The sequence below is a fragment of the Siniperca chuatsi genome, linkage group LG22 (assembly GCF_020085105.1).
Source record: "Siniperca chuatsi isolate FFG_IHB_CAS linkage group LG22, ASM2008510v1, whole genome shotgun sequence".
Lineage (NCBI taxonomy): Eukaryota > Metazoa > Chordata > Actinopteri > Centrarchiformes > Sinipercidae > Siniperca > Siniperca chuatsi.
Window position 1 is genome coordinate 4267501 of NC_058063.1, and position 19776 is coordinate 4287276.

The 19776-nt window shown below is 43.3% G+C and overlaps 1 protein-coding gene across 8 annotated transcripts in view; it reads left to right on the forward strand.

Moving 5' to 3' along the window:
• Positions 1 to 9183, forward strand: part of afap1 (actin filament associated protein 1) — a 127859-nt gene extending 118676 nt beyond the window's left edge. For all 8 annotated transcript variants that reach the window (XM_044185082.1, XM_044185087.1, XM_044185088.1 and 5 more), the window contains 5 exons: positions 1944 to 2073; positions 4158 to 4322; positions 4511 to 4701; positions 4869 to 5036; positions 6062 to 9183. In XM_044185082.1, coding sequence (XP_044041017.1) covers positions 1944 to 2073; positions 4158 to 4322; positions 4511 to 4701; positions 4869 to 5036; positions 6062 to 6088 — 681 coding nt within the window. In that variant the 3' untranslated portion in view covers positions 6089 to 9183. The remainder of the gene's footprint in view (positions 1 to 1943; positions 2074 to 4157; positions 4323 to 4510; positions 4702 to 4868; positions 5037 to 6061) is intronic.
• Positions 9184 to 19776: the final 10593 nt, after the last annotated feature.

Sequence of the window (19776 nt, forward strand, 5' to 3'; positions counted from 1 at the left end):
TTCCCTGACTTACATGCCCTGTGAACAAGTGAAAGTGAGAGGTGCTTGGCTGAGTGTTCCTCCTCTGGTGTAGTACCTAGTAATTCAGTTATCACCATGACTGGGCCTGAAATCATTCCTGTGTGCTAGACATGCTCCAGTCAAGCTTTTCACTGAAATCACTGATTTAATATCAATACTATCTATCAACAATTGGGTTTTCTTCTTAAATACTTCTGCAGAGTGCTCTTCCATAAGATTTGTGTGTAGTATATGTACAGTATGAGTACAGAATATGTATAGAGTGTGTATGTAAGGGCTGTGTGTGTGGTTGTCCCACATAGTGTATTTCCTTCCTCTCCCTTACAATGAGCATCAGCTGTGTGTGAAATGTATATTTTTACAGCCCTGCTCTAAGTGCCACCCTGCCTCCATGGCCACATACTGTATGTCACCACATGGTGTTGTATGGAGCTCCGCCTCCTCCCCGCCACCCCTTTGATGTGTGTGCTGTGTGTGGCGTGGCCAAGGGGTGTTAACATCGCCTCCAAGACCACAAAGTACCACTCCACTATAAGAAGTAGATTTTCATCCAACGAGGTGTAGAACAGACAGCAGGCAGCACTGCAAAGCCAACGTCAAGCTTGATATTAGGAGCTCATTATCAAGTCGGTTTTAACTCGCATTTAGAAAATAGAGTTTTTAAGTTTCCTGCTATAACTGGTCTGTATCCTTTTCAGCAAGACAAACCCAAATGCCATATGTCTCATTACAATCAGATCAGGTTAAGGGCATCACAAAGTCAACCAATGTAGTTCTCAAGTCATTGTATGCACCTGTTTTGCTAGCATAATGTGCTTTAGCTTTAGCAATATGAAAAGTATGAGGCTATTAAAATAGTTTATATCTTGAAACAATTCTTATTGTAGACAAGGCGTAATGATAGTGTAGAATTTTGAGCTATACTCTGATTTCAATCCCTTATCCTGTTTTTCCAAAGTAGCTCCATCTTTGAAAGATGGACAATCAATAAAAAACAAGTAAATAAATACATGAAAGAAGGTATTACACAGCCCCCTGAAAATACAGTATATACATATATATACATACATATTTTCTTTCATACTTTACCAGTACAAACAATGCACCTATACAAAAACAGTAGGTTAAAGCTGCACTAATCAATATTTTTTATTTTAACAATGATCAAATGACTATGTGTAATGTGAAAGGTATCGCTGATAGTGATGAACCCACAGAGAATTATTACAAAACTCTGAAGTTCCTCTCAGCTCTACACAGCTTTTTTAGCATCTTAAATCTCTTGGTTTTGGTTTTACGACCCTCAACTTTACTGTTTTGGTTCACTCATCGTATGATCACTCGACGGCACCTTTTCCAGCCGCAGCAGCAGCTGTTTCAGCTAAGAGGCTCTGATAAAGCCACTGTACACGAGCTGCTCAGCAGCAGACAGCAGACAGGCTCAGTCAGAGAGCAGCAGGTGAACATAGCGGAGCATCTAGCAGCTAAAGAGCCAGATGTTGTTCTCAGGAGCTGCTGGAGACCAAACACAGAGCTGACAGGGTTAGGGACTGACATTCATCAGGTGGACACAAATACGACTCCCAGAGAATGCTAATGTTGCTGTGTGTCTTCTGGATGTGTAAATGGGCAACTGTTTGCTAACACGTTAGCTGTAACAACTTTATTTAGCCTAATTTGTTTGTCACACAAGTTCCCGCTTTTTTCAAATATATCCTCAATGTTTTCCCCTAACCCTAATACAAAAAAGTCATTTAAACTGCAGCATATCCATCATGTTTACAGGTTTGTTTTGGTAAAATGTTTTGGGACAAATAGTATACGTACAGTGTGTAGCTTATATACAGTACAGTTTTAACTTTTCTGAGATACTTGAAAAGTTATTTGAGAAGTCTCCCTCCTCCTTGTCCTTCTCCAATCAGCTGAAGGGAAAGAAGGGAACAGCGACCAATGGGGTGGCATCAAAACAGAAGGCAGATCCAAAGAACCAGCCCAAGAAGAATGGAATCAGCGGGACGAATGGGACAGCTTCTCTGAAACGCAACAACTCCAGTAAGTACCAAAAAAAGTATGTTTACATGATTTTCATTAGGTAACTAAAGTGTTAATATCAGAAGAGCATATCATACTTAAACTGTAAAAAGTTGGACAGAAAGTCAACTTTTCTGTAAAATCTTATTAAATCAAAATTGAAATATCATTAAAACAGTAACTTCTGAGAGTAGTCCACTTTTCCCAGTCAGTTCTTGTGCTGTAAGTGAGCATCAGACAGTGTGTCTGGCTCCCCAGTCCCAGCCTCACCACAGCTGATTGCTTTCTAGCAAAACTCTGCTCCACAGCAATTTGGAAAATGCAGGATGTCCAAATTACAGTTGGTTTAAGTAGGGGGGGAGTAAATAACTCGAAAACCTAAAACCTATCCTACCCTGGAGACGATCCATGTGACGCACGTGGGCCAGACTTGAACATCCTGCCAACGTTGGGGTAAATCTCAAACAGACGTGATAGCAGAAGCGGAGCCCAGATCGCTGGGAGAGGGTGAAATGTGGTCGTGTTAATCCTTGTGGTTCGGAATAGTGTTGTTTTTTTTTTGCCTAATGTGTGAACGAGGAGGGTTGTCATTCCTCCAAATGTCGGAATGGAAATACCAAATATGTGTCATGTTGGATTTAGAGTATGCCACACAATTCTCATATTTCCAGTGTCCAATAAGTATATTGAATTTGAAAATGTCAGCAGCGGTTTGATTGAGTGATTCCTCATAAGCAAAGTTCCCATGCACGCACATCGACACACAGATGTTGGATGGTTACCCTCAGTGCATTTTCCAGTAAGGGAAGGCATGGTCCTGGTGTAATTAATAACTGCTTGAGGCTGTGGCTGGGAGTTCAGTGGGTTTCTGGGCAGTTCATGTCATCCCAGTGCCCTAATAAAAAAGGCCATGCTCTCCTTTCCCCACATGTGTTGGTTTGGGGTTTTGTTGTCCTGGAAAATGTCTTATTTTGAGATTTAATGCGCCATCACACCCCCAGTGTGTCGGGGGTCTTTCTGCCTCATTTTGGTGCGGAGTCCAGCGCTCAGATCCTTAAGGTTGGGTTCAGTAGCATTATATTCATATCTTAATCCAATGTTGAATATCCGTGGAAGTGGTTTAACTTTATAATTAACCACAATTTTAAGAACCTAAAGTTTTGCCAGATTGATTGCATATTTGCAATTTAGCTCAAAGACTAACATTACAGAGCACATTACACTCAGCTAATAAAAAGACACAGGAGAAGTTGATAATAATTCTGGTTTATTTAAACTTGGGTTTCATTTTTCTAAATTTTGGCAATTATTCCTGTTGGTAATAACAACATTTTTCTCCCCAAGTTAACTACTGAGATCTGTTGATCAACAACATCACTAAAAGAATCCTGACGGGGCAAGAAACACAAGCAGTCAGGCGGTCAGACAGGTTGTAAACAAATTTGAAAAAGAAAAGAAACAGTTAAATTATTACCCAAACTGTTCATTTAAACCTTCGTCATAGTTAGGGGAGACTCTCGTGGGACAGAGAGTTGCTACCTTTGAGTAGTTCTACTGTAGAAAGTCAAATTCTCTACAGCAAAGAGAAAAACACAGTAAAATCTGTTAGTCAGCCTGCCACAGTCCTACTTTCAGCCCTATTTATTTTCGACAAAGCAGTACCTTGTCTCCGTGATTCCATTCAATCAATGCAAACATTTTCAAATGTAAACACTACGATTGTGTGAGAAACAAACTAAATGATAATACTTGTAGCGAGCCGACCCCCCTTCAAAATATGACATTATACCCTCTCCAGGACGGACAGACAGGAAAGAGATGTCGCGTGTGCAGAATAGACCAACATAGTAAAATTACATTATGGACGATCAGGATGACAAAGTTAGAAATAGATTGTAAACATACAGTATATGTATATCTGAACTTCACACAACAGTATCACTGCATCTTCCAGTCGAAGGCTTGCACTCTTCCAGAGCAGAGTGAGTGACCCTCATCTGATTTCGACACTTGCAGTAGAAACAGAAACAGGCTCAGCTGTTTGATCCTACTCGGTCCTCGACCTCTTGTATCCAGTTTCTTCACACCCAGCCTTTGTTATGCAGATGCAGAGCAGTGTAAGTACGGGAAGAACCGCGTGGAGGCCGATGCCAAGCGGCTGCAGGCCAAGGAGGAAGAGCTGATGAAGAAGAAGCAGGAGATCAGGAACCATCTTACCCAGCTGAAGAAGGAGAGGAGAGACCTGCGCACTGCTGTGGAGGCTGCTGCTGGTAAGAGAGCCAGAAGGCCTTTCTGTTTAATTACTGCTTGTCATTCAAGGAGTTATGTCTGCAAGTTAAAGGGGCAGGAGAGAAAAGTGTTTGGGAAACAGTCTTGGGTCTGGACTCAACATCTTGCCAGGTACAAGTTTATTAAAGTGATAAACACTCAGAGAAATTCCCCTCCCTTCTTCCATTAGGCAAACGTTCACACGTCTCGCTGTCGGAGCGACTGAAGAAGGTGGAGGAGGACTGCAGGCAGAAGGAGGAGGAGCGGGTGAACCTGGAACTGGAGCTGACAGAGGTGAAGGAGAGCCTGAAGAAAGCCCTGAGCGGTGGGGTCACCCTGGGTCTCACCATCGAACCAAAAGCTGGCTCCTCTGGACTCCAGGTCAGAGCACCTGGGATCCCATACTGTCCTGTGCTTCATTTGTGGCGCTTTCATACTTTCGCAGTAGTTCAGACATCAAATGTTGCTAACTTGAAATTGCCAACAACCGTCAACTAACTGCGTGCCACCGTCAGCCGTCCAATTCTTTTCCCTGTCTGTGTGTGTAGTCACCGGCGATGCTGCGACGGACCCAGGAGTCTTCTCCCTTCTCCAGCTGCGACACCAGCGACACAGAGTCCTGCTCCCTGCCGGTCAACAGCGCCTCACTGCTCCGCCGGCAGCAGGCCGGCCAGAAGGCCTCGCCAGTCCGGGGACACGTCCTCAGGAAGGCCAAGGTCAGAGCTCACAATGCAGACTGGGGCCAGAGCAATGTATCGGGCTAGCTGTGGCAGTCACATCCATATAGCTGTCAGGGCTCCAGACTAACTTTTTACATTGGTGGCACTGGTGCACCAATTATCTTTTTAATCAGACCTGCTAAATTTCAGGCGCACCAGTGCCACCAATGAAACGATCACTGGTGGCAGCCTGGAGCCCTGGCTGTAGCTGTAGGTATATATTTGCATTCACTACACCAAAAAGGGCGCTACGGGTGTAAAGTACTCTTATCTCTCCCAGTTTGAAAACCTGTGTGTTACACGATTGGGTCACAATGTGCAGACAGACAACAGATAATACCAGGGATTATCTTATTCGAAAGTAAAGACAAAAGCTACAGCAATTTGTAAAACATTCAGCTCAGAAATTACAAACGACAAGTATGTCACATGAGCCACACACTGAGGGCACACCACACAATTTTGCTTTTAAATGTCATAAGGTTTACTTGAAAGAAATGCATTTCATTTGGTTATGGGCTCCTAATGGCTCATTAATGATTCCAAACAGTTTAGGACTTGGACTTGATGGAACTTGATAATCTTGACTTGGGACTTGACTCAGGACTTCATAGCCAAGACCTGAGACTCGCAGAACAAGGACTTTTTCCAGCTCTGATCTGTAGTTTCAGAAACCATCAATGTAGCTCACAAATCAGGGTGGAGGAGAGAAGTGAGGCAGTTCTGTCTTTTTCATTCTAAAATTAGTTGTTGATGGTTTGAACATTCAGTCTCTTAGTAATGAGTTTATGTCCTTCTTATCATGCAAACACCTGGAACACATATTCAGATTTGTTTTGGCAGGTCTGAAGCTGGATTAGGCTGAAAATGTTGTTTGTGATGTGATGTTTATTTTTATTTTTTGTTATTTTACTTGACTGAGAATGATTCTACATGTACTGTTACTACTGATTACGACGATTTTATTTATTCTGAAAAACTGCTACTGGTGATGAAAGTGGGTCTCTGTGCTTGTTTTGCAGGAATGGGAGCAGAAGAACGGCACATAAACGGCCCAACCCCTCACATCAGTCCTACTTTGATTTCTTTTTGTCTTTTTAAGAAATTGTGCATATATTTATTTAAAACTGTTCATACGGTCTGAGAGTGTGTTGAGGAGGACACGAGCATAGCATTCACATGAACCAAAACGACTTGCTGGGTTTAGTATTCTGTCAGTACCACAACATACAGACTTAGCAACCTTTTTCTACGTTTTTACTATTGAGCATGCTTAGTGGACTAAGTTGTGCAACTTGTGTTCCGCTGTACTCTTTTCAAGCAACCACCTTTTGTTTTTTCTTTTCATTCAAATCTGTTCCAGCAGATTGACAGTTTGGGGTCAAAAGGGTTAAAGGTCAAAACCAAGTATTTATTTGTAAATGTTTAAAGGAAATACTAGCTTCCCTTTGTTTATTTATGTTGATATATTTAAAGGGGTTTTTGTAGAATTTGTGGCGCCCCACAGAATCATTCTTACACCGTTAATGGATCTCATTGACGGGTGTCAGCATCAGCCATCTTTAAGGGTCACAATAATCACAACACACACCAGCTGAGTAACAATGCAGCTCCGCTCTAAGGGGTATTTCCAGAAGCAGAATTATTGTTAAGATCATCCAAATGAACTGTATTAACACAATCAGTTACAGGGAGCAGATCTGGGAGACATGTTGACATGTTCCACAGAAGAGGACTGGTTTATTCAAAGCAGCAACATTTTTTATTCACAATCACAAATTGAGACTGTACTACTGTACTACTTAACTCTTAAGTAATAATGATGCCACTAACAGTTTAAGGACATTTTTACACATAGAAAGTGATAAATCGCACTTTGCCATCGTTTTGACTGTTTGGTAGGAATTGAGCCATGTTACTTCACAGATGCATTTTTATGTCCCTAACCTGCATGCAATTTGAAGGTGTGTTCTGTTTATTATGTTTATTTCCTGTTTCTTTGTGCACACAGCCATGCTTAATGAATACAAATAATGTGTGTAGCCTAGAGTACTTTCAAAAATAATGTAATAGACAAAGATTTAGTTAGACAACCGCTCAGCTTTGGAGAAGATGCATTTTCCTACCTCTGAGAGAAGGTCCCATGAACATCCAAGAATTGAGCTAAGCTAGGCTAAGCTTCCTGTTTGACATACCTTCAAACTGCAACTGCATGCACTGACACAAGTAAGGCATCTGTGAGTTTATGGATCAAAACAAACATTAGCTCAAGCACTAAACCATCCCTTTAACAGTAAAAAAACACAAACTCATTTGCTGGAAATAGCCAGACACTAACTTCTGATGTTGCCTATTAGCTTTTTAAGGCAGCAGCCGAGGTGTGAGACAGGTTGTTTTCCCCTGCAATCTTGGTTTACTCAACCCCCCATGGCTCTGGGCTATGAGGCCATTTTAGCACAGTGGCCACATTTGAAGCTGCAACTCAAAAAAATCTTTCCTCATATAGATTCTGAGCTATAAAAAAACCCCTGAAAGGACCCTTTGTATAATCAGAATCATAATTGAGCCATTGGATCCAATAAAATATGAAGTCTTGAAGTGCCATATCAGTTCCTTTCATGCCATTCATGCTTTATAGGCCCAAAACTGCAGAAGCCTGAAAAACGTTTTTGCCATATGCACTGTGTATTTGGAATGAATGGGCCACCATCTTGGAACACAGTATCCAGTTCTCTTAATACATCCATGGGTTTACTGTCCGCTTACACTTAAAACCTAGACTAATTCGCAAATGCGTATTAGTCTAGAGTCAATTAATTCTATTAGTCAACCTCTTAGTTCATTTTCGATTTCCAAGGGGCGTTATCAGCGGGCGCAGACCAAAATGCCTCTGGGCGCAACTGGATAGACCTACAACCAATCAGAGCAGCGAAACGTGTGAAGTGTGACTTTTCAAATCTGGACCGGTAACGCTCCTCTGTCAGTCATCGTATCAAACCCGGCGGCTACAGCTACAAATTCAGTGTTAAAATATAGCATTTTAAGCTAGCAAATGAAATGAACTATCAGTGGCTCACTTCACTTACCCCTGAGTAAAACCTGACGTTACCATTTGCAGCCACCAGTATTCAACCCGGTGCAGCTTTAACCACACTGTTTCAGAGGTCTCTTGCTAATGGAGTAGTTGTGCTTCTTTAAGTAGTCCCTTAGTGTGATGATGGATGGCTGTCATTAGGCTGTAGCAGGACTCTAGCCGGGTGTGTGTTAGCGCTTGGAAAGCCGGGCAGGTCAGGCCTAGGCTGGATTTGGCGCTCGTCATTGGAAAACTCAGAAACCTCAACCGACGTGGCTGACGTTAGTCCCTCATCCCAGAGCCTCGGTCCAGCTCCTCTGATCACGCCACTGGTTTACTGCAGCCCTGTGATCTCACTCTGTGTGTGTGTGTGTGCTCATATGTATCCAAGGCACATTCCAAACCCATCAACAATACACTGACTGAAATAGAGGCACTTGCTGTAAACTCAAATTGCTGTGTGTTCTGCTAAATCAAAGACTGTGACTTTGATTTTCAGACTGCTTCTCTCTCTCTCTCTCTCTCTCTCACACACACACACACACACACACTCATCAATGTTATATTTTTATGGTGCTTTTTTAATGGCTTTATGTTCCACTGTTTACGCTTTGCTGCCATGTTGATACTGCTAAGTATACAAGGTGCTTTATTGGGATTGTTGACAGAAGTAGCGTTAGCATGCACTACTGCAGTTTGGAAATCAATGCTACATTCAGCACATGGGCGCCAACTGCTCCTCAATCTTGTAAATATTTTCTGTCCCCTTCTGTTTGCCCCACAAGTCTGCGAGCTAGAGTGTAGTCAGCACGTTAGCATGAACAGGGGGCGTATGGGGAGTTCTATCTACAAGTATTTAGTTCATTTTGATTCCCTGTTGGCTCAGCGTGGCTTTTAACTGAGCAAGATGTCTGATGTCAGTAAATGTGAACCTGCTGTACATAGCTTGCCTTCGTGAGGGGAGTGTTTGTTTTTGCACCTTATACATTTTCTACTCTGTTGTATTCTCCGACAGTCTCCGCCTCGGTGACAGACATGCTTTACATAAATTAATAAACCTCCTGACAAACAGCTCTCAGTGCCTTTGTGGTTTATTGGTGGTTGTTATGAATATTCATTAAAACAAAATAAAAAAAAATTCCTTTTATTTTTCAGAGCACTTTAAAAACTTCTCATTCATTTAAAAGCTGAGGATCAGATTGAGAAACAGTTGAAGTCGAGGCTGTCCTTAGAGTGCTCAGAAAAATGGAAATTTGAACATGTACATTTCCAGACCAGTGGGCTCATGATCAAGATCATGTGATGTGATTGAAAGCTCAGGAGCAGCTACTAAATGGACCTTGTGTTGAGATTGTTTTCTCTGTCCTCTCAAAAGTGCAGTCATTTCAGGTAGGCTGGACAATACATTGACAGTCGGATATCAGTGTGAACTCTCACATCTGATTGGATGAAAAAACGACATTTACAAAATCAAACAGTGACATACTTTCCCAGAGACATTGTCAGGTTGAATGTATCACGTGTGAACGAGTAGACCATACGGAAAATACACTTAAAGGCACCTGTGCTTTATTACCTGCCTTTACAGTATTTATTTCATTTAAATTCAACCTGTTAAACTGAAAACTGAGAAACATTCCACAGATTTCCTTCTGTGTGTGATTCATTCACATTCGTGTGATTTAACAATTATTTCACATGTGAAATCTAACATACCACATGTTAAAACATCAATTCCATGTGTTGGATAGATTCACATAAAGGCACATGTGCTTTATCACATAGGAAACAACATCTCACATGTGATGAACTCATATGTTTGGGGAGGGGTTTCAGTCAGAGGGAGGCTACATATCTGAGATTAATGACATTTCCTTAGTCCTTACTGTGGTCAGTTTTCATGGGGACTCTTTCCCCAAGAAAACTAGACAGTAGACGCATACTGTGGATTAACCTCCATTGTTTTGGGGTTTTGAACTCAAAACCTGACACCAAAACTATCTGTGTGGGGAGATAACTGCTAGAGGTAGATGAGAGTTTGTTTGTCTTTTAGTAGTTTGGGTGAACTGACCCTTTAAGTGGACCTGTAGGAGAGTGGCCATGGGGTATTTGAGGAGGAAAAAGTTGCAACACTGAAGTCCCAAAACACAACAATACCCCAAATATTAGTATACATCAGCCCAAACATGCTGAAATGTCAGGCAGCATGTTGGTGACATTATAACATAATGACAGTAACAGTAAAATGTGATAGCATTATTGCTATGTGTTGCCATATTTTGTTATTTAGTTTAAAGAGTAACTTAACACCAAGCTAACAGGCAGCCCTCTCACTGATGGCTGACCACACCCCAAAGTACACTGCTACATCACTGCAGCATGGTGAGAAGTTGCTGTTTAACGATTAGAAGTATTCACAGTAATGTCTTCTGCAGATATTGTCAGACATTGCATTTAAGCAGAACAACTAAATACTCTGCAGGAAGCAGAGTTTGTACTTCCTGAGCATGGCTGTTTTTTTCATATCATTTGACTTGATATATGGGATCTGTGTGTAAAAACGCCTGATCCTGTCACTGTGTCTGCAGGTATTTAATAAACTCAAAGGAAAGAATCCTACATACAAACATACATTACTGGTGAGACTCATCAATCTAACCTATTACAAACTGCCTTGATTGTATCACAGTTGTATTTTAATGGATGACTCAATTTGTAACACAAAGTCAAAGTAAAAGAGGAAAACTAAGCATACATGAGGTCATGTCTACAGGCCATTATCAAGAAAAACTTGACGTTCACACATGTGAGTGGAGGAAACATAAAAAATATATAGCTACATTTTTCATTAAGGAGTGTCTGTGTGCAGTCTCTTATATGGGACATTTGTTTGGGTAGCATCAGACAGAGAGAGACAGACAATGTGTTGGAGAGAAACGTTTCCACAGTCTTTTTGCATGAAGAGACCAACAGACCTCAGTAGCAGAGAAGTAAAGAATGTGTGGAATTTCCCTATATTTGTAATTATAAAGGAAGAGTTTCCTTTTACAGTCCACAGAGCAGCATGATCATGGAAAGGATCTTTCTGGGTGCCTTGTTTCTGTCAGGTCAATGGATTCTTTGCTAATGTCTAATTGTGGAATACTGTAATACTGAAGAAAAAACATAGTTTGAGCCACCTTACATTTTAAAAAATTGTGTCATCCTCAGGGTGGCACATCTTCTCCACAGGCCTTCTCCATCAGTACCACTATGTTGCTGATTTAAAGCCTTGGACTGAAGCTCAGACCTACTGCAGAGAGACATACACAGATCCAATTTATCAACACAGCTTCATCTGTTGGTCACAACTTTGAGGTCTGGATTGGCCTGTGCAGTGAAATCAGCTGGAGGTGATCAGACGAGAGTGACTGTAGGAGCTGGTAAAACCAAATAGAAAATGTACCTTTCTTAGACGTAAGGGATCAATGCAGATTCTGATGAACATTTTGTATCTTATTTTCTGTCCACATGGCCTCTGAGTCATAAAATAAGTAAATACCTATGATCTGGCAGTCAAACTTATGCGAGTAATGAAGGGTCAAGGTTATGTTTCTTTAAAAGAGGTTGGACCCCTGCATGTTTAAAAGTAGATTGAAAAATTTATTTTGCTAAGGAGCTATAACTAATCAGTAAAAAACTTTGTGAGAATAACATTAAGGCTACACATGGTTGATTTCATGTGGGAAATGATTTCAGATAAAAAAGGACAGCTATACAGGTTTAAAATTGCGAAAACAACTAATGATGTCCCTACCAGCATGTAAAACACGGTCTAAGGGGGGTCATTTGTTGCCTTTTATCATTGATTCTATTTGTAAGGAAATTTAAAAACTTCTCACACAAATCTTGTGAGGCGTGGTAAAATGACAGGGGGATGACCGAGTCTATTACCATAAATAAAATTTTGGGGTTACAGTGATTTGCTAAAATTAAATTAGAGAAGAAGGATGTTCTTGCTTCTTTAACTGCCATTTGTTGCCATTAGTTTTTCATTGCATCGTTTCAGATCTCATAAACATGTAAAACCGTTTTTTTCCATTTTCGTTCCCTTCTCCTACAGTCTCTCTTTCATTCCTGGGTGGATTCATTTAACCAGGGCTGGGGTGTTCTGTTAGGCTTTTTGTCCCTGTAGGGGGCAACAGAGTCCAGGACAGTCTGGCAGGTGTCATTAAAAAGGCTCCTCGGTGTTCAGATGTGGATTAAAGGCAGTTAAAGAAGCAGCAGGAAAACGTGCCAGCAGACGTAGAGTTACAGACCAGTGGAGGATGGGTGTACTGTGATTGCTGTTTAACGATTAGAAGTATTCACAGTAATGTCTTCTGCAGGTATTGTCAGACATTTTAAGCATTTAAGTAGAACAACTAAAATTGGTTGGTTTATCCATAAAATCAGTGACAGACGAATTTTGTTATACTTTGATATAAAATGGGTTAATAGCTCAACAAAGTCTTGGATAAAAACATTGATGATCACTGGATCTTTAGAGTTTACCATAAAACCAAGATGCTCAAATGATGTGAAACTATTATGTATAATGGGAGTGCATTTAAAAACTTTTCTGTAAACAGCATGTGTTCACAAATAATTTCACATCCTGTAGTTGTACATCATTGTGAGAATCAAAAACTTAAATGAAGATTACTTGCCTATTATATAAATACCATGTTGAGACTTTTGTACACACATACACACATGCAGGGCATGAGGCTTAATAATAATAATAATAATTATCTGTTGCAAACAGGCTTATATTTAAACAAAGAAACAGGGATTGTGCGGTTTATGATTTTAATCTTAAACTACATTGGTTTGGGTTGTATGATCTATTTGAAAAATATTAAAAGGACACCTCAAGGTGTATGTGTACAAACATAATGGGAGATCAGCTTATGAGTTTGGGCCAGTTAAAAGCAAATGTGATACAAAAGCTAGAGGAAAAAATAGGTAAAAAAGACAAGGGACAGACAAAGAAAGCAGTGGAAAAGTTGTGGGAGAAATGGGAGAGACAAGGTCTCCTCACCAGCAACCAGGAAGCTGAGCTGCCCACCCTTCAAGTGATCATGTGCACAGTGACTGCCGCAGCTGCAAGTCATAGAGAAGCCCTTTGTGATTGGGAGACGGCAGGAAGCCATAAATGGGGATTGGCATATAGGAGACTGGAAAAAACTAGAGACAGAGATGTGACCACCACAGGCATTTGTGCAATAATGACAGCAGCAGGCAAGAGCCAGGAGAAGGCGAAGAAAAAAAAAGGGCGGGGTCAGCAGCAGCCTCAGCAACAGCAACTGTGTTGCCAGTTTCCCCATCAGCACCTCCAGAGAAAGGGGATCCGCCCAGCCAACTATACCCCTCCCTGCGGGAAATGGACCCTCCCCCATACCATACACCTCACAGCTCCGAGAAACCCTCCTCTCCGCCAGTGCAGGCCCCACACCATTGACCATCACATCCTGTTACAGAGACTGGAACATGTAATTGGCATTAAAGGAACCGCACTAAGCTGGTTTAAATCCTATCTATCAGATCCATCTCAGTTTGTACATGTTAACGGTAAGTGCTCCGTGCACGCCAAAGTTAGTCACGCAGTTCCACAAGGTTCTGTGCTTGGACCGATTCTATTCACCTTATATAGGCCTCTAGGCAGTATTATTAGGAAACACTCCATAAACTTTCATTGCTATGCAGATGATACCCAATTATATCTATCGATCAAGCCAGATGAAACTAACCAGTTAACTAAACTTCAGGCATGCCTTAAGGACATAAAGACCTGGATGACCTGATGTTAAACTCTGACAAAACTGAAGTTATTGTACTTGGTCCCAAACACCTCCGAGACACATTATCTAAAGATATAGTTACTCTAGATGGCATTGCCCTGGCCTCCAGCAGCACCATAAGGAACCTCGGAGTTATCTTTGATCAGGATTTATCCTTTAATTCCCACATGAAACAAACTTCAAGGACTGCCTTTTTTTCACCTACGTAATATTGCAAAATCAGGCACATCCTGTCTCAAAATGATGCCGAAAAATTAGTGCATGCATTTGTTACTTCTAGGCAGGACTACTGCAATTCCTTATTATCCGACTGCCCGAATAAGTCCCTTAAGACTCTCCCGTTGATCCAGAATGCTGCGGCACGTGTACTGACAAAAACTAGGAAAAGAGATCATATTTCTCTAATATTAGCTTCTCTGCACTGACTAGAAAAAACAAGGTAAACTGCATCCAGATGTCCCTACGCGTGGTCGGGAACAGCGCACCAGCTTATGTCCCTTTTGCACATAGAGACATGGATGGAATGATGGGAAAACTGCCTCCTCTGGCTGGAGGAGTAGAAGACTGGATTGCAACATTGGAAAAACTCACAATGGGAGAAACTCTTTGTGCTGGAGATATGAGAGCCCTCCTGGGAAGAGCAGAGGGGTACGGGTTGCAAAGAAGTTACTTAAGATGGCAGGAATACGATCTGTGGATCCTGACCACAGACCATTCAACACCTTCAGGAACCTACTGTGGGATGCCTTAAGACAAGAATATCCAACTGACAGAAGCATAGACAGAGTAAGAGATATCAAGATGAACCCTGGAGAAGCAATGCTGGAATATTTGAAGAGAGCAGCCAAACTGTGGGCACAACATACGGGAGCCAGACATTATTCCAGCGACGCTATACAGGCTCTGTGGAAAATGCAGTGTGTGAAGGGGCTGCCAGAAGAGGTGCAGAAAGCCCTGGTGAGCGTGGTAGGACTCCAGAAAATTACAAACTATGGGTGAAGAACCTGGAGCACCACAACCGCCAGTATCTGGCCTGCAAAGGCAAAGAGGAGGAAGAACTGAAAAGTGGCAGAAAAAGAGGATGAGGTTAACAGGAACAAAAGTAAAACCAAGCAGATGGTGGCCACCCCTATTGTTCCAGATCGGAATTGGCAACAGCAAGTGACCAAGGCCGTAACTGAGGCCATTAAAGCTCACTGGCCCGACCAGTGCCCCCTGCAGATCAACCACAGTACTATCCCCAGCCAGGCCCACAGTGGGGGGGCCCCAGGGGAAGATGGAGAGGACACATGGGAGGACCCCGTCCCTGCTACCTATGCGGACAACTCGGACATTGGGCCAGAGACTGCTCTACAGGAGGAGGGGGTTCCCAAGCTCCGCAACTATCTCACTCAGCCAGATGAGATCTATGACCAAGCATGGCAAGAAGAAGTAAACTCTACAACGCAGCAATTACAGATGACTTCTATCTTTGCTGGAAAGGAGGGTGTGGCAGCAGGCTGCTCACTGACAGAAGATCAAAAAGGATGGTACACGAATCAAGCCCACATGTCACCCTGGCAGTAGGGAGCCAGTATGAAGCTAGATCATTGGGCCCACTGGTGAAAAGAGCACTCACACTCACATAGAAAAGTACAGAGGCCCCTCGGGTATGGAAAGCAAGAGAAGACATGTGGTGCATTTCCATCCCCACGAAGGAAAAAATAGTGTTTGAAGACTAGGAACTCCCCAGATATCATGGCAGAGAAAAGACAGATCACCCGGATACTGCAAGACTATTAGACAATGTACCGTCAAAAATTTGGACAATACCACCACAGGATGTAGGACTGGTTAACACTCCCCCTATTCATATCACTGTAAAACCAGGGCACGGCCCTATATGGCATCCTCAATACCACCTCAAACCAGAACAACAAGAGGGCATTGTGGAAACAATCCAAGGTCTGCTTCAAACTGCCATCCTCATTCCATACAAGTCCACATGGAACACTCCCATTCTACCCGTGACAAAAGGGGAAGGAAAAGGCTGGAGAATGGTGCAAGATTTCCGCCCGGTAAATGCTGCCACAGTACCTGAGGCCCTCCCTGTTCCTGACCCATACTTGTCCCTCCAAAACATTGTTCCACAGCACCAGTACTTCACAGTGGTGGACTTGGCCAATGCAATTTTCTGCTTACCTTTGGACCAAGAATCAAGAAAATATTTTTTGACATCACATGACTACACAAAACCCTTCCATCTTGATGTTTCTGAAAAAGCTGGAGTAGTTAATGCTGTGCTTTTCCAGAAAAAGGAGGGAGAAAGAAGAGTGCTAATGTAACACAGTTCCAAACTTTATAATATGGAAACAGGGCAAGCAGTATGTACAAGGTACTTGGCAGCATTGGCAAAAGCGATCACAAGACCAACCCACAGTGTGCCACGAATTGAAAGTGAACACTGAACATCATGGAGTAGTGGCATTTTTGGGATCAAGGTCCTGTCCACCTGGGATCAGTCCACTTTCTCTTGTGAACTTTCACTCGTACCCAATCCCTTACCTGTACTGCTGGAATCTCTGTGATGGTTGCTTCGGGTTCGGCCAGCTGTACCTGTTTACACAAAACTCGGGACAAGTTAGTGAATGCAGTCATGTATTCGTCACAGTCAATCTGACAGACATCCAGAGGGGGCATATGACCTCTCTCCCTGGGTGGCCCTGGCATTGGCCAACCTGTCAGCAACTCATGGGGTGTCAAGTGTGTCTTGGCCCCTGGGGAGGTTCTCATGGACATAAGCGCCAAAGGCAGTGCATCCACCCAACTGAGCTTTGTGCCAAAACAGATTTTAGTGATTTTTCTTTTCAGAGTCTGGTTGGCTCTTTCCACCAAACCTTGCGACGCAGGATGATACACTGTTCCAAATCTATGTGTTATTCCCAGTGCTTTATCGTGATGTCTTGGAATGGTGCTTCTGGTACTGGAAACCTTCCCATTGGGCACTTGTATGCCTGCTTAGTCAGGCCAGTGTCCATTGCAAGTGTAGCAGTCTGTCACATAGTTTTCCACTATGGCTGTCATGTGGGGATGCCACCAGCATCCTTCAATGTTCTTCTGTGTTTTCTTCTTGTTCTCATGAGCTGGTCCGTGTGCTTGTTTGAGTAGTAGCTGACAAAGCTTGGCTGGAGCCACTATTCTTCCATCATGAGCTCTCCACAGGCCTTCCTTCTTTGTTGCTCCTTTCCGATGCCATTCACTTTGCTCGTACACTCCTGCTTGTTCTTGCATGTCAATTCTGTCTTTCTCTGTTAGTTCTGGTAGTTGTTCAACGGTGACAGACATCTGTCTGGGTGTTTATCCTCCCGCCTTCTTGGCCGCAGAGTCTGCAGCGTCATTTCCTTCAGCTATGCTGGTGTCCTTTTTTCATTTCATTTCATCACGGCCACAGCTGCAGGCAGTAGTACTGCTCTTACCAGTTTTTCTAGCTGTGCTCGGTGCTTTACTGGAGTGTTGGCTGTAGTCAGGAAGTTCCTTCTGACCCACTGCGGTCCATCCACATGTACAGCTCCATGTCCATAGGCTGAGTCTGTGTAGATGTTCACTCTTTTTCCTTCAGACAGGGCTCTTCTAATAGCAGAATGCCTGAAATTTTTGTTTTTCTTGCTGTGGAGAAGGTGAATGCACTTGATCCCAAAAATGCCACTACTCCATGATCAGTGTTCACTTTCAATTCGTGGCACATTACTATGTGGCATGGTTTTGTGATTGCTTTTGCCAAATTCCTTGTGCATCCTGCTTGCTGTGTTTCCATATTATAAAGTTTGGAGCTGTGGTACATTAGCACTCTTTTTTCTCCCTCCTTTTTCTGGAAAAGCACAGCATTAACTACTCCAGCTTTTTCAGAAACATCAAGATGGAAGGGTTTTGTGTAGTCAGGTGATGTCAGAGCAGCAGCTTGTGCCAGTGCTTGTTTCGTGAGGGTGAAAGCCTCTTCAGCTGGTTGGGTCCAAGATAGGGCGGCAGTGAGGTTGTGATTTCCCATCTCCGCCACCATGTCACGCAGGGGTTGTGTGAGTCTCCACATACGCTGGAACATGGTCACGGCTGTACCCTGTCAGGCCTAAAAAGGCTAGCATTTGATGGACTGTGGCTGGTTTTCTGTGATGTGATGTGGTGAGGGTGTGTCCTTCATGAGAGATCTCGCGACCTAGAAACACAACCATGCGTCTACAAACTTGCACTTTGTCTCTCTTGACTTTGTACCCTTGTTCTGCAAGCAGTGTGAGCAGGGAGTGTGTAGCAGTCAGGCAGGCTTCAGCTGTAGGCGCAGTCAAGAGAATGTCGTCCAAGGTGACATGTGGGCTTGATTCAGTGTCTAAAGCGTACCATCGTCGTTGATCTTCTGTCAGTGAGCATCCTGCTGCCACACCCTCCTTTCCAGCGAAGATAGAAGTGATTTGTAATTGCTGCGTTGTGTAGTTTACTTCTTCTTGCCATGCTTGGTCATAGATCTCATCTGGCTGAGTGAGATAGTTCAAAGTGCAATATAGATCATCCAGTGGGGCCTTGTATGGATGCTCCAGTGTCCGCCATTAACAAGTAAGTCTTGCCATTGATCTCACAAGCCACCATTGGTTCTGTAATAGGTGCGAAGAACTGGCCTGTGTTAGTCCGCAGGCCCCTTCAGTAGTCCTGTGAATCTCAAGCTGAGGCTGGCATCTGGGCCAGAAATGGCAGCCGGGGGCCTCCTCCTCTTGGCCCTCCCCTTCCTCCTCTGTGATGAAATTGTCCTTGTTGTTGCAGAGCTTGGGAACCCCCTTCTCCTCTAGGGCAGTCTCTGGCCCAATGTCCGAGTTGTCCACATAGGTAGCAGGGGCGGGGTCCTCCCATGTGTCCTCTCCCTCGTGTCCTCTCCCTCTTCCCCTGGGGCCCCCCCACTGTGGGCCTGGCTGGGGATATCCCGGTTGGGGATATGGAGGACTGGGGTAGTACTGTGATTGATCTGCAGGGGGCGCTGGTCCGGCAGATGGCAACTGAGCTTTAATGGCCCCAGTACCGGCCTTGGTCACTTCCTGTTGCCAATTCCCATCTGGAACAATAGGGGTGGCCACCATCTGCTTGGCTTTACTTTTGTCCCTGTCAACCTCATCCTCTTTTTCTGCCACTTGGTGGCGTAACAGCCTCTTAGAGGTGTATAGTATAGGGTAGGGTCCATTTCCGGTAGGGAGGGGTAGAGTTGGCTGGGTGGATCCCCTTTATCTTGAGGTGCTGATGGGGAAACTGGCAGCACAGTTGCTGTTGCTGAGGCTGCTGCTGACCCCTGCTGACCCCTCCTTTTTTTTTCCTTCGCCTTCTCCTGGCTCTTGCCTGCTGCTGTCATTATTGCACAAATGGCTGTGGTGGTCACATCTCTGTCTCTAGCTTTATCCAGTCTCCTATATGCCAATCCCCATTTATGGCTTCCTGCCGTCTCCCAATCACAAAGGGCTTCTCTATGATTTGCAGCTACGGCAGTCACCATGCACATGATCACTTGAAGGGTGGGCAGCTCAGCTTCCTGGTTGCTGGTGAGGAGACCTTGTCTCTCCCATTTCTCCCACAACTTTTCCACTGCTTTCTTTGTCTGTCCCTTGTCTTTTTTACCTATTTTTTCCTCTAGCTTTTGTATCACATTTGCCTTTAACTGGCTCAAACTCCTAGGCTGATATCCCATTATGTTTTTACACATACACCTTGAGGTGTCCTTTTAATAATTTCAAATAAGATACATTGGTTTGGGTTGTACTATCTAAGATAAAAACCATAAACTACACAATCCACAACTTTCCTAACCCTGTTAGTGTCTTCTCACACGCAGCTA